Source organism: Hippocampus guttulatus, chromosome 6, assembly GCF_054856545.1.
Source record: "Hippocampus guttulatus isolate MCC_2025c chromosome 6, RoL_Hgut_1.0, whole genome shotgun sequence".
NCBI lineage: Eukaryota > Metazoa > Chordata > Actinopteri > Syngnathiformes > Syngnathidae > Hippocampus > Hippocampus guttulatus.
In genome coordinates this window covers 9,662,050-9,687,987 of record NC_141266.1, presented here as the reverse complement: position 1 = coordinate 9,687,987, position 25,938 = coordinate 9,662,050, and the positions used below count along the sequence as shown (strand labels likewise).

Genomic DNA, 25,938 nt, shown 5'->3' with positions numbered 1-25,938 from the left:
AGCAAAAAAGTGAGAGCGGTCGAGAATTCAGGAGAAAAGGAACACAGCCATCATAAAGATTTTACTTTATTTAAAAATAGAAGTGTTGGGGGGGGGGGAAATGCATCATAGTCCATTTGCGGCAAGATGTTAATGGTGTATGCAAAGCTATCTATCTCAGGCCCAGCTTCTTCTTCTCTCTCTGCTTTTTTCGTACAACCTCCATGTTGCGGTCCTTCCACATGCTTTTTCTCAGTTTGATGGGACGGCTGCCGACATACTTCCCTGCAGTGAGAGGAAGACACATATCAATTGAACACGCAAGATGGAGTCCCAAATTTGGGTTTTATGTAAGGCTGTCCCAATCACATATTTTTGCACTCAAGTCAGTCATTTGATATGAAGTATTAGCCAGTACAGAGTCCCTATCCAATACCTCTGCAATGCAATGAAGAAGACCACATCCAAATTGTTCATTTGCTTGTGTGTCATACTTAATGCTCATGTTTGTCACTGTTTTTTTTTCCAAACAAACCCTGAATATCATCTGTCAATCATGTGATCCGCTTCAATTTCCGATCATGTAGATTGGATCGAGATAACCTTAGTTTTAAGTGTTATAAAACAAATGTGGCTGTAAAGTTGACAAATACACTCACCGTTCATTTCCCTCATGGCTCGCACGTAATCATTTGGATCTTTGAAGCTGACAAATCCGTAGCCTTTCGTTTTTCCTGTGCGCTTGTCTCTCACCACCTGAGAGTGACAAAGTTAGCAAAACTGACTGTGAAAATTGCACAAACATTTTTCATCGGCATATTCCAGTGAGCCCTCACTGGAGTGCACCGTTTTTCACTCCACCCCCATGAAAGGTGCCCTTCCATCATAATCCCATTCCCCCCCCCCCCCCCCCACAGTTTTATACCTTACAGTATATCAAAATGAGTCTACTATGGAGACGGGAAATTTTTCCTTCAAGGGGACTGGCCCATAAGCGGAATTGTGATTGGTCACAGTACATCCTAACACAAGCACGGCAGGGCAACAGCCTGGCCCTCCTGACGGAAATTGTTCCCACCTCCATGGTGACACTACCATCTGCCCTGGCCAGATGACCCAGTTCCCCAGCTGCTTCCAAATGTACGCGAGGGGGGTCACTCACTCCAGTCCTGAGGGCCTCTATCCACAACATTTTAGATGTTTCCCACCTGATTCAAATGATCAGCTCATCAGCAAGTTCTGCAGAAGCCCGATAGCAAACCTGATCATTTGAATCAGGTGTGTTGGAGGAGGGAGACATCTGAACTATGCAGGACAAGGGGCCCTCGAGGACCGGCGTTGGTGACTCCTGATGTACGCTCTACTCGAATTTAAAAAAAATAAATGAGGCTATGAGACCAGTTTGTATGTGCGGCTGTGTCATTTAAAACCAGCAAATGTCTTTGGAGCATGTGTGAAAGCTGAGCTTGCCATCCTTGACGAAATGTGCCAAACAGCACAATTCGAGCCGACTGAATTCAATGAAGGGACGCGTTTTCCATGACAAGTTAAAAACAAGAGACCCAGTTAAAGCACTGCTGATTGACATTTTGAATCGTTGTGAATATTGATGAGAAAACAGATACACTACGCCACCCAGAACAATATAAATTTGAGTATTGACCATTGGGTGAAACGCTTTGAACACGAGCATCACTGCAAACCCACCTTTGCTTTGAGGAAAGACGGATACCTGCTGAAGGCTCTGGCCAGTATGTCGTCATTGACCTCATTCCCAAGGTCCCCGCAGAAGATACGGAAGTCATCTACAACGGAGAGGGACGCGGGTCGGGGTGAGATAAAGCAACCTTCACGTCATACCTTGGTCGTGACGACAAGCAAGTGCCGCTACCCGCTTCCCACTCCAACAGGCTGGCGTCCTCCCAGGAAGTCCCCGCCGCTGTTCGAATACATTTCTTCACCTTCTCCGACTTCGGCTTGCCCTTCTTGTCTTCCGAAGACGTTTCCACAGGCTTGAACACACGAGACACACACCCCCGCCCAAAAAAAAAAAAAAAAAATTGGGTTTCTGGGTAACACTTGGAAATATAGGCTTGCTCAAGAGGATTGACACTGCAGGGCGGGTTTAAGATTTAGATGTCTAATTTGAATGTACTTTTCAAATAGACACAGATTATTTTCCACATTTAAATAAGCAACACCTCAAACATGCCACATTTACATCCTATTTAATTCCCAATGCTTCAATTTAATGTTTTTTTCTGTGTTAATTTGAATTGTTTGGAAAGACAATGAGGAGTTTTTGTGTTGCTATTTGTGGAGTCAGACTATGGAACCGTTTGAGTGTGGGGTTGAAAACTACAAATAGAACCCAATTTAAAAAGAGGTATAAAGAGAGGATTTACAATACATACAGAAATGGGGGGGGGGGGGGTGACAATCACAAGGTGTTTATTGGTTATTGAATTACTTGGTTATTGAATTACCATTGGGTTGTTCATTTGGGCTTACATTTTTTTGTATTCTGGAACACAGATATTGAGATTTCACACCAATCTCTCCCCATATTTTGGTCTATGAGACAAAGTGACATCACAAACACAGGAGCAATTTTGCCTGCTGAAGCAACACGCTTGAGAAAGCTTAGTTTGTTCAAAAGTGATCAGTCGTGTATATTATTATTAAACTATTTTTTATTTTTTCATGCATTTCTTTTGCAAGTATTTGTTTGTCCATTCATGTGATTTTCTTTTTTTGAGGGGAGTACATTGTACATCGACATACATAATGTATTTAATTGGATTGGATACAACTTTGTCAATGGGAATACTTTTAAACAGTCTGATATTCTTTTGTATTGTAAATTAATTTTGTAAATTAATGTTCTGAACTATCATAATAACTTGAGTGACTTCATTTTTTATTTTGATGTGAAAGCAATAACCATCCTTTCAAAATAAATTAATGCATGTACCTCCGGGCGTGCAGGCTCACGCTCGGGCATCATGCTTGGTCCGATGACGGCGCCGCTGTCTTCGCTTTCCTTCTTCTCCAGCAGGCCCGCCGCCACCACGGCTGCCTGTTGCTCAGCAACCCGAGCCGCCAGCTCCTCCTGACACCACGACACACAACTTTACCACACGGAGAACCGATACGATGAAGTTTTCATTTACTTGCGCAACACTGTCACCTAGTGTACAGTCAGAACACAAAGTACCTACGGACACCCATTTCACTTAGGATCAATCCTGCCGGTTAAGAAAGCTGACAGTGTTGTATGTCTCTCGGTGCCCGCCCACCAAGGCGCTAATGCCATTTGAGACACAGATTTCTAAAAGTAACATTTTTCTTATTTATATTATTTTATCATAGTAGCTATTTTTGTGTTTTAAAATACTACTGTTGAGTTGCTTATCACTAAGTCATAAAAGATGAAGGAACAGAGATGTCGTTACTGTCTGATTGATAGAAAAGTCTTGTCTGCAACAGCCAATCACGGCATTACGAAAAATAAGGTTCGGTATGCAGGCATATACGTGATGAATACGTCAATGTTTGCATGTTGCAATCACAGTTTTGGCACATTAAGCAACGTTTAGATTCCTACACTACAGATTTAGACTGTCATGTTGCATCACTGTGCAGTAAGTGAGACGGACATATTACATGAGTGTCGGCAACTAAAGAAGCGACGATGATGGAAGGGTACCCAGGTCGAGGATGGCGAACGGATCGGCAAAATAGAGGAAAATAGGCCATCTCGGATATTTACAATTTGATTGACAATGTGCAGCCCTCAAATTTTAGTTTACAAGCCACTGTTCTCCAAGTTAAAAAAAAAAAGAAAAGTCATGTATATAGCTAACGGGAGATGATGGAGGTGGTGAGGGACCATACATGACAACACAGACCTTTCATTATGCCAGTTAACATGTTTGAAGAGACGGTTACCATTCTGGCTTGCCGCTGAGCCCTCATGTCATTTTTTCGGGGCGCAACAGTGATAGGCGGGGCAGAGTAAACAGTGGGAGCCGCTTGGAAGACTGTTGGCTGCTTGATGGAAGTCTGGACTGCTGTTCTGGTAGGTGGCGAGGGCACCATGGACATCACATCGCTGACCTGGACAAACAGAATGGGTTGAAATGGTTCATGGTTGATTAATAAACCTTAATAAGAAGTCAAGCTGGTAATTATCGTTACAACCACTTTGAGCTAATAATAAGGAACTGTAGGTGCACAAACAAGGTGGTAAAAGTAAATTAGTGCCAAGTGGCGACTACGAACACTGACGGGAGGCGGAGAGGTCATGTGCTGGACAGGCGGAGAAACACGCTGAGGCGTGGAAGGCGGGATCATCATGGGTGGAGGTGGAGGAGGCCGCGGCAGAGGAGGGGCTACTGGAGGCCCGCGCATGATATGGAGCCTCGGACCGCCTGCAACATTACAGCATGTATACACAAATAGGATCAGATTATTTCATTTAAGTATAGAACTACTAAAAAGAGTTTTTGGTGGATTAACTTTACCAGGTCTCTGTAAAATATGGGGAACGAAGGCTGGTCTCATCGTTGGAGGAGGGGAAGCACGTACCGGAGGAACTGCAGCAGACAAGTCATACACTTGAACAGGGTTGGCAATGGGTCATCAAACATTTTAGCCAACATGGCTAAAGAGAAAAAAATTGTTCGAGCCACATTTGAGTGTATAGTGAGCGACGAAATCACATATTTATGTGGCGGCCATGCTGCCTGTTTCGCCACTACCTTGCTAGGTGTGCTACTCATGCATACACAAGGCAGATGGAGACACTGTAGCCAAAATAACACAAAACACACAAGATTTTAGGGAAAATCTGGGGGGGGGGTTTCAGTCATAGCTTGATGGATAATTGTGTGCTGTAGTGGAAGAGATGTGCCAGGTTATTATTAATAATGAAGTGGCAATTAATCGCGCTTATTGCTTTTTCAAAATCTTTCCTAAAAAGTCACATACATATGGCTGAGCATGTATCTAGCAGTGAATTGCATTTACCTGGTCCAACAAAGGTCGGTGGTGGTCCAACAAAAGCCCCTCTTGCCTCTAGTGTTTGCTGGACCTGAGAAAGGAAGAACAAGAAGTGAGACATACATGGTTTGTAACTGCTCCCACGAGATTTGCCAATTGAGTTGGTTATTAGAAGTTTTAGGAGTGTGTGCGAGGCAATCAAGTGTTGACACTAGAATCATACTGTAAGATTTTTTTCCAGTTTCAACTTTCAGGCACTCTCAAGCGCAGACGAGACTTGTTAACTTGGTACCCATTTGACTGCAACCCGCTGCCTCAAAATCTTACCGTGGAAGTCACAATGACAGTCAAGATCACAAAGAAAAGCAAGAGGAGTTTTTTTTTGTTTCACAACAAGAAACGCTTGACAGCAAATAACTGGGGGGAAAAAATCAGACTGCTATACAAAAGCTATAGCTCTTAACGAGTGAAAGGATACCAACCTGTCTGTAGGTGTTGGTGCCTATAATGGGTCGGACTACAGGGAGCGCTGTGACAGCCAAAGCTACTGGTAGAGCCTCCATGACAGGTGGGTTTCCTGATAGTGGCACAGGTCCACCTAGAACCTCTTGCTCAAACCTTTAACAAGAAACACGTCACACCTTTACATTGACACTGGGATCGGATACCTTTACATGTTCGAACGATGGATCATTCAAGTTTTACTGTTTTTAACAGTGCGAGAGATAAAACATACAATAATGATAACAATAAATTAGGTAGCAACTCTGAATGGAATCAGAATACAGTGACCAGTACTTACAGAGCCATCTCTGCCTCCATCTCCTTCATACGTTCCTCTCCTGACTTGAGGGCCATTGCTAGAACACACACAAGACATCAGAAGCTGCCAGATCATCCCCGACATTTTCAGACACTCGTTACTCTCTGAAATCATGCCAAATTCAATTCTGCTATAAGTGTAGGTGTCCAGTTCTGCTGACATCACCTTAATGTACGTTTTGTCGGTGTTCTTTGGGCGCTTGCAGGGCTTGATCGCCAAGCAGAGATTTGGAAATCACATGGTGGGATATTAGCGTCATACCAAATGCCCCCCAAATGTTTTATATTGTGTTCGGTTGTATTCTGTTGGTTATTTTAAGTTAAATGTTCTGTAAAGCGCTTTGTTATAGCTGCAGCTGTTGTGCAAGAGCTACATCAAAAAGATTTAGAATGTAAAGTATGGTAAAATTTAAAGTGGTTGACAGTCACCGCGCAGCTTATCTTCATTACCAAAGTTTTGTTTTGTCGAGTGAACACCATTTATTCTCACGAATGTAATCACGTGCCGTATGATTTGCACTTACCGTTATTTGGAACTGCGATTCTTTCTGTCTTGTCGAGGCTAGGCTTTAGCTAGCATATAAAATGCTAGCGGTAGTGGTGGTGGGTGCTGATTGCCGCCCTTGTTATCATTAAATGTGTGTTAAGCTTGAGTGATATAATTCGCTTGTTAACCAATGTAGTACATCTTTGGAAGATCATAACAACTACACATATTCACGATTGTAAGAAAAAAAAAACAGAAAATCGTCGTCAACACGTTAACCACCTTGTTAGCATTAGCCTTCAGGTTGCATTTCCGCCGTTTCCTCATTACTCCACTGCCCCTTAGTGGACCGGAGTGTGAGGCGCTTGTGTGTATCTGTGTGTGCGTGTGGTTGTGTGTAGGAGATTAATGCGCTACCAGAAACTGAATCTGAATAATTAGGGCCAGAGCAGGGACCGCAGTGAGGTCCCTATTGTTTCTGAAGAAATTATGATTTATTTTTCATTTCACAAAAAATTATTGCAATATGGGGGACCTAAACGAAAACTCACCAAACTTTGCCCACTTGTTGGGCCTGCTGAAAATGGTAATATGTTAAAGAGGTCAGAAACGATGAAAACAAAATGGATCTGTAGTGCTACCTACAACTGAAAGAAAAAAAGTCATGATACGTTAGACCTTGGCCTACGGTATTTCCTGAGCCCTTTACCGTTGGGAAGTCAACATATTAAGTGATATTTTGGTTAAGCAGTTAACAACAATCACAGAGAGACATATCATTAAACATCCATCCATCCATGTTCTGATCCGCGTCCCTTGATGGAGCCTATCCCTGTCTTCAGGCAGTCTGTGGGGTGGTGGGGGGGGGGGGGGCACTCTCAACCGTTTGCCAGCTAATCGCAGGGCACACAGAGATGAACAACCATCACACCTAGGGATAATTTTGAGTGTTCAATCAGCCTGTCATGCATGTTTTTGAAATGTGGGAGTAAACCAGCGTACCCGGAGAAAACCCACGCAGGCACCGGGGGAACATGCAAACTCCACACTCCCGACTATCATTAAACAAGAAATATTTATTATTTATCTTTGGAGGCTGGGATTTCGTAGTACAACACACAAGCAATGCCATCTGATTCAATTCACAGAATGATGTCACAATGGCCTAATACAGTCAAACGTTAATGTTCACTCTTAATCTCAAGAGATTTGTTTTGAGTTAAAAACGGTTGTTTACGTTTGTGCAAATCGCAGCAGCAAATAAATGAGCATCTTAACGGTCAACTGTACCACATCCAAAATGAGGACGGCACTGACGTACGATTCAGTGCTCAATGTAGGTACTGTTAGATTAAATATTCATTGGTCAGGAAAGGATTACGTAAAATGGGCGGGGTGAAAAAAAAAGGATTTGAGGAGGTCCCCAGCTCTCTGCGAGGTCGGAGTACAGGTTCGTAGTGGTAAGAGAACTCTTCCGAAATGCTCCGAGCTGTGTTTTCTCGCAGCCTTCCACGCGTGAAGGTTGTATCGGCGTGCCACTACTCCGCTGCGGCTATACCTGCACCCAGCACCCAACCCGAGATTCACTTTAATAAGGTACAGCTTCTGTCGACTTTTTCGATGATGGACCGCTACTCGTGTAAAGTACGAGATAAGGTTTATAACGCAAATACTTTGTGAGAAACTTGACCGTGAATAACAAATGTTAAACCACTACAAGTAAAGAGGGCGCTGTCTGAAAATCATGACTTTTGGGATCATAAAGCGATTTAGTCAACTAAATGAAAATGGGGCCCCAGAGTGAATATTTCTGTCATGGCACTGGGTGGCGTCATTGTTGCACATTATATATTCCAAAATCTCCTGCCTCGACGTTGCAAACTTCTGTCCAGGACCTGGCTGATATGTGATATAAATGTAGGACCTTTTTTGACCAGCCGTAGTCTGCACTTTTTATGCACTGCGGTACAATGCATTCCTAATGCTTACGTTTTATTCGTGTAGCTTTTCATCAATAACCAGTGGCAGGACGCAGCAAGTGGGAAAACATTTCCTACTGTAAACCCAGCGACAGGGGAGATCATCTGTCATGTGGCTGAGGCCAATGAGGTAAGCAAACACAATAGTTTCATTGAGATCCAATCCTGACATATACCGAAACTGGGAAATAAGACGCTGAGATGTAACACTAGCCAGAGCCGTTTGTAGACCCAGTAGGGGCCTAAAGCAAGAAGGACAATGAAATTGCTCAACCCAAAAAAGAAAATGACGCATGAATGTGCTCACACAGATTGATGTGACATCAAATATGAGAAAACAAATCTGCTTTTCAAGCAGATAAGAAAACCTTTATTTGTCTCTTAATGGAGAAATTCCCAATTTACAGCAGCAAAATTATGAAAGTGAGAAAGTAGAGGAACAAAAAGTACTGTATATAAATAAATAAAAATATAAGCATATTATAAATGGGTGAGTGGGGGTGAGGCCAGGTTTTCAGGTCCGTCTATTCAATAAGAACACAACCGGTCTAACGAAATGACCTTCCTTACCTTGTGGCATTTAAACACAACAGATGTGAAGTAAATAATAAAAGCAAATCGCAACAGCAAAGGTTGCCTAGGTGAGCCTTTAATAGCTTCCTGGAGGGAGAAACAAAATAAAACTTGACTTCACATTTGGTTTTGCCTCAACAGAAAGTTCGTTCAAGGACTTGAAATCTCAATGGATTCAAAGGATTTCAAACTCGGACAAGAAATTCAATCAGTGAATAAAAAAGACGCACAAGAAGCATGTAAACAATGTTTCTAACACAGGCCAATATCAGCTGCCTGTCAGAGTTTCCCCAACGACGGCAGTTGTTGTGCAGTGCTTTGTCATTGATATGAGCGCATTTCAGCCGTCTCCCGGGCAATGTTCCCTCTAATTTTCCATGTGTCTGACCATTCACACAAACTCTCTGACCATTCATGGGACCACGGTGCGCAACGTCAGACATACACGTGGAGGCCAAACTATTATCACACCTGTCCAAAAAACTGAGATCACAACAAGTTATGTCACCAACGTAGTGCCCGCAGGCACCAGGTAGCCCCCAAGGACCACATGAATAGCCCACAGGTCTTTTCTAAAAATAGCTCATCGGTGATGGGTCATTATTTTCTAGAAATGCTGAAGTGATCATTTGAAACTGTAAACCCTAGCAAAGAAAAAAAAAGTGTTGTATCTGGTAGTTTTCAAATTACTGTATTGAGAAATCATTAACATGATCAGTGTATTCACATTAATAAATATAAGTAATTAATAATAACTTCAGACTTATTTCAGCAAATTTGTTATTTCCGAAGTCTGTATCAAAGTGGTAGCCCTTTGCATTAATCAGCACTCAAGATGTAGCTCTCAGTTTAAAAAAGGTTGGTGACTCATGAATTGTTTGGGGTTGGCATGCGGATGGGCAAAGGTCGACCAGGTCTCGGCGGCCTTGCCGTGGCCTGAGTCGGTGGGCGTGACAAAAGTGGCGCTCACTGGAAGGCCCGCCCAGGCTCACGGGGCATTCATGGGCGGCAAGGAGCAAATGCCGACAAGGGTGGCAAGGCGTAAGGTTGGTGCATCACCGGCCTTGCTGTCGTATGGCCGCACCGGATGCTTGGAGAATGCTTGCCCCCTCTTTTGTTCCCTATTGCACCCTTCTCAAAGTTAGGCATTTCCTCACATTAGCGACAAGTTTTCTACCCTGCCAAAATGGCATTCTTTACCCTGTGGCGCAGTGCATTGTGGGTTGTGTGACTTTAATGTCCGGAGCTCAATATGCTTGAAAAGAGTCTGGAATACCCCTTCTGAGCACATTGACTCACTCGCAACTGGACTGGTCTGTTTATTTGACCGTAGATGTTTTGTTTCTCCTCTGAAAGAGCTTCAGCAGTTCTTGCAACAAAACCACAGCCCCATGTGACTGTAGAAGTAGCTCCCTCCCTCCCTGAAGAATAATGAGGCATTTTCTACCCAATGACATGTTGACCAAATGTGGAAATGCAAAAAGGTGTGATAGTACTTGCCAAGTATGTTCGGACAATGTTAGAGGCTTGGCACACTGAAAAACCTGTCTAACACACTTTAGACAGACACAAAGTGTGTTAGACAGAAACCATCTTGGCACAAACCATCTCGGCACGTGATATTTTTGTAGCCACAAATGTTTTTATTCTCGTTCAATTTACCCGCATGCTGCCTTGATTTGCGTCTTTGCCTATTTCATTGCAGTCATTGCAAAGTAAAGACGTTTGAATCTCATGCATCAACAATAAATCTCAGCAAGAGATAACGACGTCGACCATTTGCTAACAATGGGGCAGGGGGGATAACCAAAGTTTACAAAGGGCCGTTTCTCTGATGTCTCTTAAAGATTATCCAAAGTGACTATCCTGTAATGTGGAATTTCAAGACCTTATCAATTCATGACAGTATTTCTGTGTTCCTGATTTTTATTTGATTTCGGGAGCTGGCCAAAATGCCTGCCCAGTGACTGTTTGGCCTCCTTCCCCACTAGAGTTGTGCTCTTAAGTTGACATACCTTCAGAGGTATGTAAATTTGTGAGCACAACTTGTAAGTAAGAATTATAGTTTTATTTTTTGTGTTTTTATTGGCTCTACAAATATGAAATGGCATCTTTGCATTAAATCTGCATGTAGATGTATGATAAATGTTCATCAATCTACTGTACATTGTCCCTATGCATAAATAAAGTATAAAGAAACAAAATGCATGATGACTGCTAGTTTGATCTGTGACCATATTGCAGATCTGGCTGATGAGCTGATAATTTGAATCAGGCCTGCTCCAGCAGGGATTTTCTTTTGAGATATCCTTTATTTGTCCCGCAATGGGGAAATTACAATCAGAATTCAGAAAGGAAAAACGCTGGGTAGGGAGAGGGAAAAAAAACACGCTCAAACTATCCTCTTCTGAGGATAATTTAAGTCCAGGATAAAAAAAAAGACCCTAGCACATAAATAAGCATATGAAAGTTACAAAAAGTCACAAGACATAACATGTAATAAGGGGGAGGATGAATGGGAAGGGGGGAGGGGGGGGTGACCGCGACGCGGCCGTCCCGACCAGCTGACTGACACACGTGCGCTCTGCAGATCGAACATTTTAATCATTCAAATGTGAAATGTTTGTTTTTATCTGTGGTGTGTAAAAAAAACAACAAAAACAAAAAAAAATTTTGCCGACAAGGGACTTTTAAAAGTGCGTACTCCGACCACATCTCTCCACCCCCCCACCCTCTGACTTATTTTGCCTATTAACTGGTCATTCTTTCATGCTGAATACTCTGTGCTTTGTCATATATCGCACAGTATATTTTTGATGTTGGAACATATTCGTGTTGTATTAGTCATACTCTATGTTCTCATGAAATTTCAATGGTACCTAACAGGGTTGCACGGTAAAATAGTACTTCACCGTCTTTGGGGTGAGGTACAATTTTATTGTGTTTTTTTGTGTGTGTCTCTCTCTCTCTCTAGATAGATAGATAGATTTGTTTGTTTTGGGACTGATAGAAAGCAATTATCCAAATAAGAGTCATCATGTTCAAGTTGTTCATCGGTCACTCCCAATAATAGTTTACTGTAAAACCGAGACAACGACTTAAACAGTGAACGTCCACGACCTGTTAAATGTTAAACACCACTCCGTCATGGGCAACCAGGCAAAACAGTACCAGTTTCAATACAGTAAAAAAAGTGGAGGAGACTTTTCACTCACAGCCTTGCCTTTCCTTTTGTACAATTCCTTTTCATTTGAAGGTATGTTTTTGTGCCTTCTGAGGGCAGGCATTTCCAGACTCGTCAAAAAGGATACTCGTCTATGAAGAGTTTTTTTTTTCCCCCCGACGAGAGACAAAAGCTCGAGCTGGCTATGCCATTGTGTCTGGAATCTATGATCTTTTGTTGCACATGTACAGACTGGTCTTCGCTGACAGTGTTTTGTTTCACTTGCCCGACCTTCATGCAGGCTGCGTGGTTTCAGTTGCCACCCAGTGAAAGATGAGTGTTTATGAGACTGTAAGTGTTGTCTGCTTTTCGTCTGAGGTCATCTTAGGTAGCATTATGCTCCCAGCACGTTTCTCCTCTCTGGCCATGTGAACAGCAAAAACTGTATTTTCTGTGTCAATTGTTTTAACTTAATTACTTTTCATTTTTTAAGAAGGACACTTATAAAATGTGGTTTTATATTTTCAGGTGGATGTTGACAAGGCAGTGAAAGCAGCACGTGATGCCTTCCGGTTGGGGTCGCCATGGAGACGGATGGATGCCTCCCAAAGAGGCCTGCTTCTCAGCCGGTTGGCGGATGCAATTGAGAGGGATTCCGCCTACCTTGCTGTAAGTTGCATAGAAAATGAGTTCAAACCACCAGCTTGTTTTATTGGGTTGATATGATCGCACAAGTCTGTTCTGCTTTCATCGCACTGGTTTGTGTGTGAATATAATTTTTTATTAAGTCAAATCTTTACCGGCACATGCACGTTGAAGAAGATGGTTACACACTGTAATATAGTTGTTGCACAAACACAGATGAATCACATTTTTAAATGTGTTTATACAGGGTTGTAAAAGCAGGACATTGTGGATCCTAAACCAACTGCACATATTTGACTTTGATATTATAATAATGTTTCCATAGGAACTGGAGACCCTTGACAATGGGAAGCCATATGCGGTTTCCTACACAGTGGATCTGCCCAATGTGGTCAAATGTCTCAGGTAACAAATGCATAAGATTGGGTTCCGATAACTTTGCCAAACAAGTAGGCCGGAGCGTTTTAAAATATTGTTTGTTTCTTCTCGTCTTTCGCTCACTGTGTCTGTGTTTTAAAATAGTTCATGTAATCCTGTATGGGAAGTATCCATCCACTCAAACAATTTCTTGGTCGAGTTGCAGGGTGCCATAATAATTTTTTTTCCTCAGAATTGGGGGATTAAATATTTCTTTCCCTCTGCTTGGTCTACACAAGCAATGGTCACTGACTGCTGCATTTTTTTTCTTGATTTCAATTGCTGTTTCTTAAAGCCAGAAAGTTGCCATTGAAATGACTTTAGTTTTGTGTCATGTCTGTGATCCGCTTTTTTTTTTTTTCTACAAATTTAAACAACTGAATGAGCATCCTCTGCGAATGGTGATTCCATCATTTTTGCCAGTGGTTGGAGAACAGTATCAGCGAGAAAGGGCAGCCTTGGTGGGGCCCCGGAAACAAATTCGATTCATTGCTTGCTTTCCAGCCCAAAATCCGACATTGGTTGCACATGGACCGAGCATCTGTATCAGGGGGTCCGGTACCCCATACTTTCAGCTTCACTCTTTTCTTCACCTGAGCATCCAACTCATGTGGCCACAAAACCGCTCACACAACCACAAAGTTGATCGTCCTGGTGCTAAGGGCCCATTTGGACACACATGGGTTGAACCTGGCGTCGTTTGCTATGGACAATCTGTAACGCGCACAGAAATCCAATACCAAAGCGCGACCAGAGTTCTGGTGGGGTTGGCCATTCCTCCCTCATACCCTCTCAGTGTCATTGCCCAGTAAAATGAGGAAGTTCGCCTTTGTTTTGAAGTACTTGTGATGTTCACAGGTACTACGCAGGCTGGGCTGACAAATGGGAGGGAAAGACCATCCCCATTGATGGAGATTATTTCTGCTACACCAGACATGAACCCATAGGAGTCTGTGGACAAATCATACCGGTAAGCTGCAAAGGACTTTATGAACGGCAAGAATGAAACAAATGCATTCGGTTCAAATTCCATTCACACAAAGGCTGCATTTTGTGTCCATGCAATGGAAGCTCCAAAGTAGAGCACATTCTGTTCCAGGAATCTGGTTATTGTCCAATTTGGTCATAATGTATTTCAAAACAAGTTTTCCCGCATGAAATATCAGAAGACCGTTAATGGTACAGCCCTTTCAAAGAAAAAAAACCCCACTTTAAGTGTGTCCAATTAAAAAAAATTTTTAGATCACAAATAAAAATCTTAAAGGGCCACAAAGAGTTTTCAAATTAGTCAAAGGTCCATTGATTGAGGTCGATCAGACAACATTCAAAAACAAAAATACTCACTAAATGATATGTAGATTAGAATTTCTGTGTGTGAGAGTTTGAGAGATAATCTTGAACCATACTGTACTTCACACGACAAACCTACCCGTTTGCTCACTCACACAGCGGTAGAAGCTGATCTACTTGCCAGGAGCACCCAGAATTGTGTCTGCCAAATGGGAGAAATTGTCGTGTAATTCAATACGTGCATTCTACTCAAATCTGTAAAATACTGTGAGTAGATGAAGTGAACACAGGCAGTCTGATTTCTGAAACCAGAGGCCAATTAGGAGGCGGTGTAAACATCTCTGAAATGCTCTGCTGAGCAGTGTCATTTGAGAGCTTGCAAATTTTGCGAGGGCGGACTTGAGGCAGCTGTAAGGAGGAGTAGTGCCATATCACTTATGACAAAACTCCTCTCCGATCTGCATTTCCTTGTGTCTGCATCATTTCAGCACACTGTGGCAGTTGGTGCTTGGGAAACTTTTTGGGATGTGCTGTCTCAGGTTTTAAACTCAGAAGGGCAGGTGGATACATCCAATTCCAATTCACTCGGCATGATTTGAATAATTGGTTGGTAGCTTCCCCAAAATGATCAATGATCGATTTGTGTAACTATGCAATATTCCTCTTTCCTTAACACGTCCAGTTGCATCACTTTAGACTTCATTTTGCTCTTGCAGTGTTCTCCCAATTGTTTTTTACAGTGGTATCCACCACTACACCTGCTATCAATTGCGCTGCGATCTTTGTAGAACATGCCTCACACGTCCACCGGCATCTGTGCAATCTGTGAGTCAACATGCAATTTAGTGGCTGCAATTTGGCATCTTGGTACTCTGGCCCCACTGTGTCATAGTGCACTGCACTTCACCACAGAGGATAAAGTTGTGACTCATCAAGCAGTCTTTTAGTGAGACAGAGACCTTTTTGCCCGATTAAATGAAAAATCAATTACAGTAAAGTATTAATTAAAATGAAATTAAACGAGATACATTTAAAATTCAAGCCAATTACAACGACGTTGGGAGGTTTCGTTAAATAGAATACAGTCAAACCTCGGTTTTCAAACGTCTCGGTTCTCGACCGATTCGGTTTTTGACCAAACATTTCGAGTTTTTTATGCCTCGGATGACGAACAAATTTCTGTTCTTGAACAAACTGAGTGCACTTGAATGCACCACTTGACTTCTCTCGAAATTCCTTACATGAGGAAATGACGCTTCCTTGGGAAGACGAGGAAGTGACGCTTTCTCGTGTCACTTTCCTTTGTGAGCAGATGTGTTCAATCAACTTTTTTTTTTTTTAAGAGCGTGGTTTCGGTTTTCGAACAATTTCGGTTTTCGAACAGCCTTCTGGAACGGATTATGGACGAAAACCGAGGTTTGACTGTACGATGATTTTCAAATCGAGTTCAACCTATATTTAATTGAATACACTACAAAGACAAGATATGTTAATCATATGATCAATGGCAGACAGGTCTGGACTGCTGGCAGGCCACTCAAGTACCCGCACTCTTTTACGACGAAGCCACGCTGTCATAACACATGCATAAAGGGGTTTGGTATTGTCTCACTGAAACAAGCAGATGCATCCATGAAAAAGACACGTTTGTCCAAAACCCGGATGCATCTTTCAGCATGAATGGTGCCTTTAAAGAAGTGCAAATTACTGATGCCATTGGCACTAACACAGCCTTTTACCATCCCAGATGCTGGCTTTTGAACTTTGCACCTATAACAGTCAGGATGGTTCTTTTCCTCTTTGGCCCGGAGGACACAACGTCCACAATTTCCAAAAAACTATTCGAAATGTGGACTCGTCAGACGCCGGACCACTTTCCCACTTTACATCAAACCATCTTATATGAGCTTGGCGAAAGATAAGCCGGTGGCGTTTCTGGGTGTTCCAGCTTTCTTGGAGCATGATTGTTTGCCAAGAACTATAAAGTTTATCCGTTTGAACAGGAAATATCTCGTCTTTGTAGTGTATTCAATTAAATGTAGGTTGAACACGATTTGCAAATCATTGTTCTCTGTTTTTATTGTTTTATACAATGTCCCGACGTCATTGGAATTGTGCTTGTATTTAAGAGCACTCCATTTATGACAAATAGAATGTTACCTCACTTTTTTTTAATGACATATTTGACTTGATAAATAAGCGCGAGCATTTTCTTTCCGCCCATCTGCCACTTTTGCCACAAGATGTTGTTTCGCTATGTCCTCAAGCTGTGAGGTGTGGGGACTTTGATTTGTGTTCCCAAACTCGAGAATTCGGGAATCCGCCAAGAAAATAAAGATAGCAGCATGTGCAGAAATATTGCGGTACGGCACGTGAAAATGTAGTCTTTCAAGCTTCACTGTAAAGGCTTTGTCTTTCAAGCTGACTCAGAATATTTGCTATATGAGATCAAACCATTGAGAGTGCATGCAAAGTGCTCAAGTTCTGTTTGCTCTTTCTTTTCCCCCTGCAGTGGAACTTCCCTCTCTTGATGCAGGCGTGGAAACTTGGCCCCGCTCTCGCAACCGGTAACACTGTGGTGATGAAAGTCGCTGAGCAGACTCCGCTTACCGCTCTCTACGTAGCCAACCTGATAAAAGAGGTACTATGTTGCGGTATTTTCTGTCTTGCAGACTTAAATTTACGGCAATGCAAATCACTGACTTGAATCATTATCTCTGCCTCGTTGGTAAAGATAATGAGTCAATGAATTGTTATCAACATTTACTAATGATTTATTACCTGTGTGTCGTTCATGGGTGTATAATTTTTTTGTTCTTGCAACTGTTCATAATGTCCTGCCCCAAAACAAATATTGTAATCAGTCTTGTTCAATTAGTAATATATGTGTAAAGAGCAGTGTTGTAGGCGTGAATTACAGGTTAACATTTGAATTGTCATAAAATAAAGCATATAGCAATTGATAAGGGCTTGAGCAAGATGGAATGAAACGCAAAGGTTAAACACGAAAATTCATCCATCCCATGTTGGGTCATGTAGAAGCTGAATTTTCAGTGGATAACGGCAAATTGGTCTCTAATCGGTTTTGTTTATTCTGTTTATTCAAGGTCGCGATGTCATCTTAAAACCAAATTGTATGCTGAATATTCTATTCAGCCATTTTTTTTGTTGTTGTTAATTTTGTTCTAGAGGAGTAACATTTTCTTTCCAGGTGGGGTTTCCAGACGGTGTGGTGAATATTTTGCCTGGCATGGGGCCCTCAGCTGGAGCTGCCATAGCGCGACACATGGACGTTGACAAAGTGGCCTTCACAGGATCAACTGAGGTAGAAACAGGCTGTCCTTGGTTTTCAACTATTCTCAATGAACCCCTCAAAAAAAAGAGAATCAGAATTTTGTTGATGTGCCTATTAAGTTTGTCACTCTAAAAAAATAAAAATAAAAACACGATAGAAAAAGTTAATGGAGGACATATGTACAAAATACAGAAATATAAAGTGAATCATTGCAGTGAATGAAGAGTTGCATCCCACAGTTAAAACTTGTGCATCACAGGTCACGGCAATGACACTTTCATTAGTCCACACCCAGCGCTTGTTGCAATATCCGCACTACATGACTTGCGCTCGTCACTTTTGTTAAAAAACAAAAACATGCAGTTATGATGATTAATGGAATCCAACACAGTTGGCATTATTGCGCCACTGCCAGACTGAAGAATTCAACAACTTCCCCTTCCAAAGATAACGACATTTTGACGTTTTATACCAATCACATGAATTGTGTCACGCTTTAGGTTAGTTTCATGTCTTATTTGCCACTCCTCTTTTCTCCCCCTCAAAAAAAGGTGCCCGTGAGATGCAATTTTGTACATTGATTGACAGATGTTCTTCATAATGTTTAGTGAGGCAAATCTTGATCATTTTTGAATTGGTATGATTGCATTTACAGGTATGTTGGTAATGCCCAGCACATAGATTAGCGATAACGTACAGTAGTGTAGTGCAATGTCAGGGTTTGTGGGTTACATCGACTCATACCTCCACTATACCTCTCCAATGAAACATCAATGGCGGTTGCTCCAGATTAAGGCATGTGTTGCAAAAGGTGCAAGATTTCTATAAGAGCAAACATTGAACGTGGCTGAAGTTGGTCAGCTGAGTGAAATCAGGCCTCATCACATTTTATTTTGTCAAAACGTCCAGATTTATTATGTATTATTCGTGCCAAAAATATTGATTTATAATGATATTCAAGCAAGTAAAGCTTTGGCTTTTGGATTGTTTCGTGTTTGTTTCTGTTAGGTTGGTCATCTCATCCAGCAGGCTTCAGGCAACAGTAACCTGAAGAAGGTCACTTTGGAGCTTGGAGGAAAAAGTCCCAACATCATCCTGTCCGACGCAAAAAGTATGTTTGGTTTTTGGATTGGATAAACTTAATTGTCAAATGTACTGTATGTGTAACATTTTTGTTTTTTGTTCTAATTCTATTCGTGGTTGGATTGTATTCCCTCTCTATTTTTTATAAATCTAAACTTACCACACCACATTTATGAAAAAACAGCAACAACAATGATGGATACGACAGAGTAGCCCAAAGCCGAAACCAGCAGAATTTATGAAGACGTGACTGACTCCTCCAAGAATGTCATGCATTTTTTTTAGATTCAGGTTTTGAGACGAGGACTGTGACTTTAGAATAGGAATTTTATTATTCTTTATTTTTTTTCTTTCCAAATGTTGTCTTTATTTGTGCACAAAATACTTAACGGTGAGCATGTTTCACACACAGCAAAATCAGCATGTCACAGAACCCTTCAAAGCAGAATGTTGTTAACAACTGTGCACTCTTTGAACTGGCTAACAAAGATCTAGACCAGGGGTGGGCAAACTTTTTGGCTCTGGGGCCGCATTGACTTTTAAAATTTGACAGAAGGGCCAGGTCAGCACGAGCTATGGTACATTAAAAAAAAAAAACTGCATTTGTTGACAGTCCATATCAAACATCAACAGAACAAAAGCATGAAAGTACGGTATTAATATACTTTTTTTAAATGACAAAAGTGTTGTTGACGACCTATTTTAGCCTGTGCATCGCTGCAGATGGGTTGTGATCAGACCAGTAGAAGTAGAATACAGAATACATACAAAATACAGAGGTACTAGGTGGTCGAAAAGATTGCCCCGCCCCCCCCCCGTGTTCTGCAACTTCAAGTCAATGCGCCACCTGGCGGTGAAATGCCTGTCATTACAAGTCCAATTGAAATGAATGCAATCATTCTCATCGAACCTTAATTGTGGACCAACCTTCGGCGGGCCGGATTAAAAAGACCAACGGGCCGGATTCGGCCCGCGGGCCGTAGTTTGCCCACCACTGATCTAGACATTCAGATACCGGTAATTAGAAGTGCGATAACATCAGATTTGAGGGCCTTTAACAGGCATTGTGAAAGGAGCTACTTGTTTACGAGGTGACTCTACCACACTACTCTAAATGTGCATGAGCGGTTTATTTATATTTATAGCAGCTCCTATATTTTGATGTTCTACTTCTTCCTTTCATTACTTTGTTGCTGTGAATTGGGAGTTTCTCCATTGCGAGACTAATAAAGGTTTTCTTAATTGTCTTATTTAGGGAAAAAAAATATTGTACAGACCTGGATGATTTTAAACATAATTGTTAGAGATTTAGACTCCGCCAAGAAGATTTTAGGTTTTCGGGGGGGTTCCTTTCTTTCTTGAGAGGTAATCATTGGCTTTTTTTGTCTTTTCATTGTTCAGTGGAGGAGGCCGTGGAGCAGGCGCACTTTGCTTTGTTTTTCAACCAGGGCCAGTGCTGTTGTGCTGGCTCCCGGACGTACGTCCAAGCCGATATCTACGACGAATTTTTGGAACGCAGTGCGGAAAGAGCTAAGAAACGAGTGGTGGGCAACCCCTTTGACTTGAAGACTGAGCAGGGACCCCAGGTAATATACTCACAACGCTACCGTGTCATATGCACAACAGAAGCACAGTGATTACATTCGGCCAATGGTTGTCAAACCTTTTTCACACCAGTTACCACTAAAACAAACACTTAGCTCCCCGGTTACCGCTATAATGACTCAAATTGAAACAGTAGCATTGTAGGTCTACATGCTCATCATAAAGCACAGTGTTAGTCTTAAAAAGTATATTTATCGTAGACATTATTAGTCCTGCACTTGCATCGTAAAAAGGAGGGGAAAAAAGTACCCAATACCACGCAAGGGAGTCGGCATAAATGTCATACTTGCTTGCTTTCTCACTGCAGCAACCACACTACAATGTAGAGTTGGCTTTAAAAGTAAAGACACAACCTATCCGAAAAGTAATGAGATCAGTTTAGCAACAAGGCAGACAATGTTAAGTTAGGGTCAGGCGTCAATAAAATACGGCAAGTTCCTATTTCCTGGCTAAAGTTCATGCACATGAAATGAAATGCAATGAAACATTAACTTTTAATGCTAGTTATTAACCTGCTGGCATTTTCTCATTAAGGCGCATTTAAGTATAATAAATGATATTATGATGGCCAATGGTGTGCGTCTGAACAAGGGTAGTGTGTTAATTTAACATCGCTTCGAGTGCTTCCACCTTCTGTCAGAATTCCACTATTGACAATTCAATCAACTCCAGGCTCCCTCTGGTGTCCTATCTGACTGATATTCAAGACTGACCCTATAGCCGTCGTGCCGGACATGCAAATAAAGGCTCATTTTGACGAACACCTGCTGTGCTCTCTATGACCTTTTGTTATTCATTTGTTTTGTTTGTTGTTGTATGAATTATTTTGTACTTTGTATACAGCGGTGGTTGTTTGAATGAATGCAGTTGAGTTGAGTTTTATGATGGATGTGACGTCCACTCAGGAAGGACGAGAACAGTTTGAAATTTGCATGCCTGACATTTCATGCACCTCGGTGCTAAGCTTGAAAGGAAACAGTTTGCATTTTTTTGCCAAAACATTTTTACGGCGTGCTTTTGTCAGGTTCCCAAGAATGTAGAATTCTAGCTCACTTGACACACCAATTCTTTCTTGTCTTGCTGGGGGCTGCAGCGAGGAGATTGAACAGGCTAGGAGTCCCGTCCGTGTGTGGGGAAAAAACCCCGCCTGTAAGACAAAACATTTTAAGTCGTAACTGAAGCAGTTCATACACTAGGCTGTGTTGTGGCGCAGGGACACGTCACCAAACACAAATGCCCCCCCCCCCCCACACACACACACCATGGAGTTGACAACTTCTCAGAGCAGCTGCTTGGATTCTTGGCTTTGACAGGACAGCAGAGGCACCTGAGTGGGATTTGGCTTATGTAAGGCAAGATACTGTTATAGATGGTGTGGTCTGGTGGCCGGACTCCAGCTCGGACTATTCATCTAGTCTAGCTGGGTGTTAAGGCAGTTAGGTCAATTTGCCCCACTGTTATGCAACAGCAAAGTGAAAGGTCAAAATAGCTTGCTCAAAAATGTTAGCACCTTTTTTAAGAAATGGCTAGAAAAAAGATACAGTAGACCTGCTTGTTTCACTTTGAGCTTGTTACACTTTGAGTGGGCAGGTTCAACTTTTTGTACACAATCCATTACAAATATTTTTCCATCATGTTAACGCTTTTCGAGATGCCACAGTAGTGCAGCTCACATGCGAACCTCAATGTTTTGCACCCCGTGATGTGCAGGTGGATGAGGAGCAGTTCAACAAGATTTTGGGATACATCAGCAGTGGGAAAAAAGAGGGAGCCAAACTCATGTGTGGCGGCAGTGCGGCTGCTGACAAGGGATATTTCATCCAACCTACGGTGTTTGGAAACGTTGAGGATAACATGACCATTGCCAGAGAAGAGGTACACCGAGCTGCCATGACTGGATTTCTGCACTCTCCTGTACCCTTTTGATGGTTTTTGTCTGACAAGTCTCCTTTTTTTATAATTGAAATTTGATAGGTTTTGAAAATTAGACACGTTTGATAAGAATTACTGTATTAGCAACACAGGATCTTCTGTCAATAATTAACCGCTCTTCAGTTGAAAGATGGAAATGCATTGTACATTTAACCTTAATGGGGGTTTTTTTTCCCCTTCAGATCTTTGGTCCAGTAATGCAGATCTTAAAGTTCAAGACACTTGAGGAGGTGGTCGAGAGAGCCAATGATTCTAAATATGGTCTGGCTGCTGCTGTGTTCACCAAGGACATTGATAAGGCCAACTACATTGCCAATGCACTCCGTGCTGGCACAGTCTGGTAGGAGGACAAAACTGTCTCTGTGGTTTTAATCCACTGGGGCTGTTCAGGGGTGAAGCCTTACAGCTGTCCACTTAATGTATGAGCACTAACTCGAAGACTTGGTCAGCCAAGAAGGATCGACCTCTGCAGAAGGGTGTACTTTGTGTATCATATACTCATTTAGTCATTTTTTGTAATGATCTGTTGACGTAATTCATCAGAAAGCACGTTTGGAAAAAATTGGCTATGTTAAAAAAAAAAATACTGACAGTCTATTTTGTTTTGCTAACTGAGGTAACACCATTTCAGAAACACCTATCGATTTGATTCTGTAAAATATGAAGAGCAAGATCATCTTTGCAAGTGTGTCCATAATGTACTGTATATATTTTTTAAAAAAATCTCATGGGATGCGAATGGCTAATATTGCAGCATTTGAAGACAACAACACCAGCTTTACTGATGGAATATCTACCTGGTTTGCTGACACCCAGTCGTAAGCGGTCCTGTTTCTTTGCGTTTAAAACAATCATTTCCATTTACTCATTCTCTTTTTTTTTTTTTTTTTTTTCTCCCCCCGTCCAGGATTAACTGTTATGATGTGTTTGGGGCCCAGGCTCCGTTTGGAGGATACAAGGCTTCAGGAAATGGCAGAGAGTTGGGAGAATACGGCCTGGACAACTACACTGAAGTCAAAACGGTAACTGTTGAAGCAAATTGATCAGAATTTCTTCCAGGTCTAAATTTGTAATTTTTGTATGGAGAGGGGGGGGGGGGGGGGGGGGGTTGAACAATGATAGTTTTCTTGGAAAAGTGTTTCTGAAGAAGTCTATTTCCCATGATTGGCTTCCAACATATCCAACCATTCTTTGACTCACGTATGCGTGAACGTGAAATAGTTGGTGTTTCCACTCTTAAAGCTAGAAGTCAAAGATTAAAACATTGTAATTCAGGACCGTGTTGAAATTATTCAATGATTTGATATATGAATCTACTCACTGTACTGTAAATTCTAAAGTCCTCCCTTTTCTGTGTTTGGCAGGTGACCATGAAAGTACCGCAGAAGAATTCGTAAACAACCAGCTGATGCATTTTTCCAGTGATCGGTCTAGCTACAATGATTTCATTTCATAATTGAGAGATTACATGGTTTCAATAATCACTTTTTATACCTTTTTGATATTTCACATTTAAGGGATTTGAAAGATGCAGTTAGCTACCCTGGTAATCACTTTTTCACATTTTGATTGATAACAAAAAAATGGTACTTTTTGGAAACTTGTTAGGATCGACAAATACAATGTTGTCATGTTTTAAAGTTAATGAAGATGGGAGTGTTTTTCTGATATATTACTTGTAATTTGCATATACAATCAATAAAAGGGCCGGCAGAGGTCGGGTGACAGTGGGAAGCACACACTGAGTGGCTTCATGGAGAACTGCACCTCCCGCCGGCAGTGAAAGTCGATCTGTTCCTGCGTCGAGCCTTTGTCAACTGTCCGAGTGAAAATCTCTGACAAAACTATGACGTTTAGATAAGCTTGCCTCGAGATACATTGAGGCTGATTTATACTGTATGCTTCAAGAGTCTGCTTTTTCTGCTTTCAAGTGGCACAATTTAGATTCGCGGCTGGATGGAATCGGATCTTTTCAGGTCAGAATCAAGCATCTTCCAAATGTGGATACAAGTACAATGTGAATGGGATAGCGTAGTGTATCTTAAACACAGTGGTTGCGAGCATTATTTCCAACAAAATACATTGTCAACGTGTCACGCCGATTGGGGTAGGTGGGGAACAAAACAAAAACTGTAGTGAGTCTAAACTACAAGAAATGTGAGCGCAATTAAATATGGCCTATACTGTATGTGCTACCCAAGGTGTCACTCATTTAACAGTGGCTTTGATATCGGCGCTTTATTTCATGTGAATGGGAACGTCAGCCATATCAGGTAGCTGTCACTGTATGCAAATCTGCAGTGTATTTCTCAGCCTAACCAACTTGTCTCTCACAAACATAACCAAATAAACTTGGAGCAACAAACCTGAAGTTTATTTTCCTCTCCAGTTGCAGAGTCAAGCATTTAGCTCCTTCCATCCATCCATTTTCTACACCACTTATTTTTATTACAGTCATGGGTGAACTGCAGCCTATTCCATCTTCATTTATGAGAGTGGTGACAAAGCTTGGCCTGGTCGCCAGTCACTCCAAACAGAAAACCATTTAGACACTTGTTCACACCTTTTGGACAATTTAGATGCAATATGGGAGGAAAGTGAAGTACAGGGAGAACATGCAAACTCCACACAGGAAGGCCAAAGCCCAAATTGGAACCTGAACCTCGGAACCGAGCTGTCTTTTCAATGCTACTTCTGCAGCATGGTGTACAGAATAGAGTCTAGTATTTTAACATGTGGTAGCTCATTTCCACTGACAATTTCGGGTTGCATGTACAAAGGACATACAACGGTGAGGAATGGGATCAGGATAAATGGGCACCTACAATAATTTATTTTCACTCTTCAAGTGACTGACGTCAGTCTTCTTTATCAGATTTAGACTTCAACATTTTTTTTAAATAAACTAATCCGGGAGGAGCCATTTGCCACAAAAAAACTTTACAGAAAAATAAGGGATTTGTCACATTACATCTAAAACTTAATTTTGATCTAGTGATAGAGAAATCTACGAACAAAATTGTATCATGTTTAAAGTTTCGGTTAATTTGGGCATGTCTAGACATACTCAGCGCAGAGGTGTCGGCCGTTTAGGCGGAGGGCCTTTCCTGAGTAATCACGTTAAAGCAAGGGGGGCGAAGGCTAAATTCAATCACAGAGTGGGAATAAACAAATTGGGAACAAAGAGTCGTTGAATACCAAAAGACAGTTTGGGAACAGCTGTCGCGCCCAGGTGGACATTAGTCATCAGCAAAGTCTGTGACTTGTGTATTTGGGTAAATCAGATCATTACCGGGGGGCGCGGGGTGCAAATCTCGGGGGGCAGTGTCTTTCTTGTATTTTGCAATAAAAGTTCGAACCGGCGGAGAGGGAGGAGAGTGTGATCGCGGAGCAACTAACCGTCGTTCGCTCTCAGAGATCCGCTCCCGCCGATATTGAAGACAATTTTCCTGTGTGCCGAGTCATTTCTTTAACTTTGTCCGAGAAAATCTCTGACATCTAGTGAGCATATGATGCACATTTCATTTAAAAACAAACATTGAAGTATGGTAATCAAAACAAAGAACCTTTGGGGTGGTGGATGTGGGTGAGTTGAAATGATCTATAGTACTATAGACGAATACACTACTTCTGACACCCGAACATAACAAAATGTAGCATTTGA

General features: G+C 41.8%; 2 protein-coding genes across 2 annotated transcripts; one reads left to right on the top strand and one right to left on the bottom strand.

The window, feature by feature from the left end:
• Window positions 1-48: 48 nt before the first annotated feature.
• rbm42 (RNA binding motif protein 42) lies at window positions 49-6,631 on the bottom strand. Its single transcript, XM_086113693.1, has 12 exons — window positions 6,330-6,631; window positions 5,786-5,843; window positions 5,466-5,601; window positions 5,011-5,074; window positions 4,506-4,577; window positions 4,270-4,412; window positions 3,931-4,098; window positions 2,954-3,091; window positions 1,871-1,991; window positions 1,687-1,784; window positions 639-735; window positions 49-264 (listed from the first exon to the last, which is right to left on the bottom strand). Exons 2-12 carry the CDS (start codon window positions 5,839-5,841, stop codon window positions 152-154), a joined length of 1,206 nt encoding a protein of 401 aa, XP_085969819.1. The 5' UTR covers window positions 5,842-5,843; window positions 6,330-6,631; the 3' UTR covers window positions 49-151.
• Window positions 6,632-7,711: 1,080 nt separating this feature from the next.
• On the top strand, window positions 7,712-24,062 carry LOC147203475 (aldehyde dehydrogenase, mitochondrial-like). The gene is made up of 13 exons (XM_086113783.1): window positions 7,712-7,888; window positions 8,297-8,401; window positions 12,536-12,676; window positions 12,978-13,057; window positions 13,928-14,039; window positions 16,872-17,000; window positions 17,571-17,684; window positions 18,663-18,765; window positions 20,139-20,323; window positions 22,053-22,217; window positions 22,457-22,614; window positions 23,182-23,296; window positions 23,639-24,062. The coding sequence occupies exons 1-13, from the start codon at window positions 7,772-7,774 to the stop codon at window positions 23,669-23,671; spliced, it is 1,557 nt and encodes a 518-aa protein (XP_085969909.1). The 5' UTR covers window positions 7,712-7,771; the 3' UTR covers window positions 23,672-24,062.
• Window positions 24,063-25,938: the final 1,876 nt, after the last annotated feature.

Bases quoted from the DNA above. Each gene is read 5' to 3' on its own strand.
- rbm42 (XM_086113693.1), bottom strand. From the start codon at position 5,841: ATGGCCCTCAAGTCAGGAGAGGAACGTATGAAGGAGATGGAGGCAGAG. The intron at 3,092-3,930 runs GTAACCGTCTCT...TCGTGGTGTCAG, and splicing joins CTCAGCGGCAAGCCAGAATG to GAGGAGCTGGCGGCTCGGGT. The intron at 1,785-1,870 runs GTAGCGGCACTT...TCTCCGTTGTAG, and splicing joins CCTGTTGGAGTGGGAAGCGG to ATGACTTCCGTATCTTCTGC.
- LOC147203475 (XM_086113783.1), top strand. From the start codon at position 7,772: ATGCTCCGAGCTGTGTTTTCTCGCAGCCTTCCACGCGTGAAGGTTGTA. The intron at 12,677-12,977 runs GTAAGTTGCATA...ATGTTTCCATAG, and splicing joins GGGATTCCGCCTACCTTGCT to GAACTGGAGACCCTTGACAA. The intron at 13,058-13,927 runs GTAACAAATGCA...TGATGTTCACAG, and splicing joins AATGTGGTCAAATGTCTCAG to GTACTACGCAGGCTGGGCTG.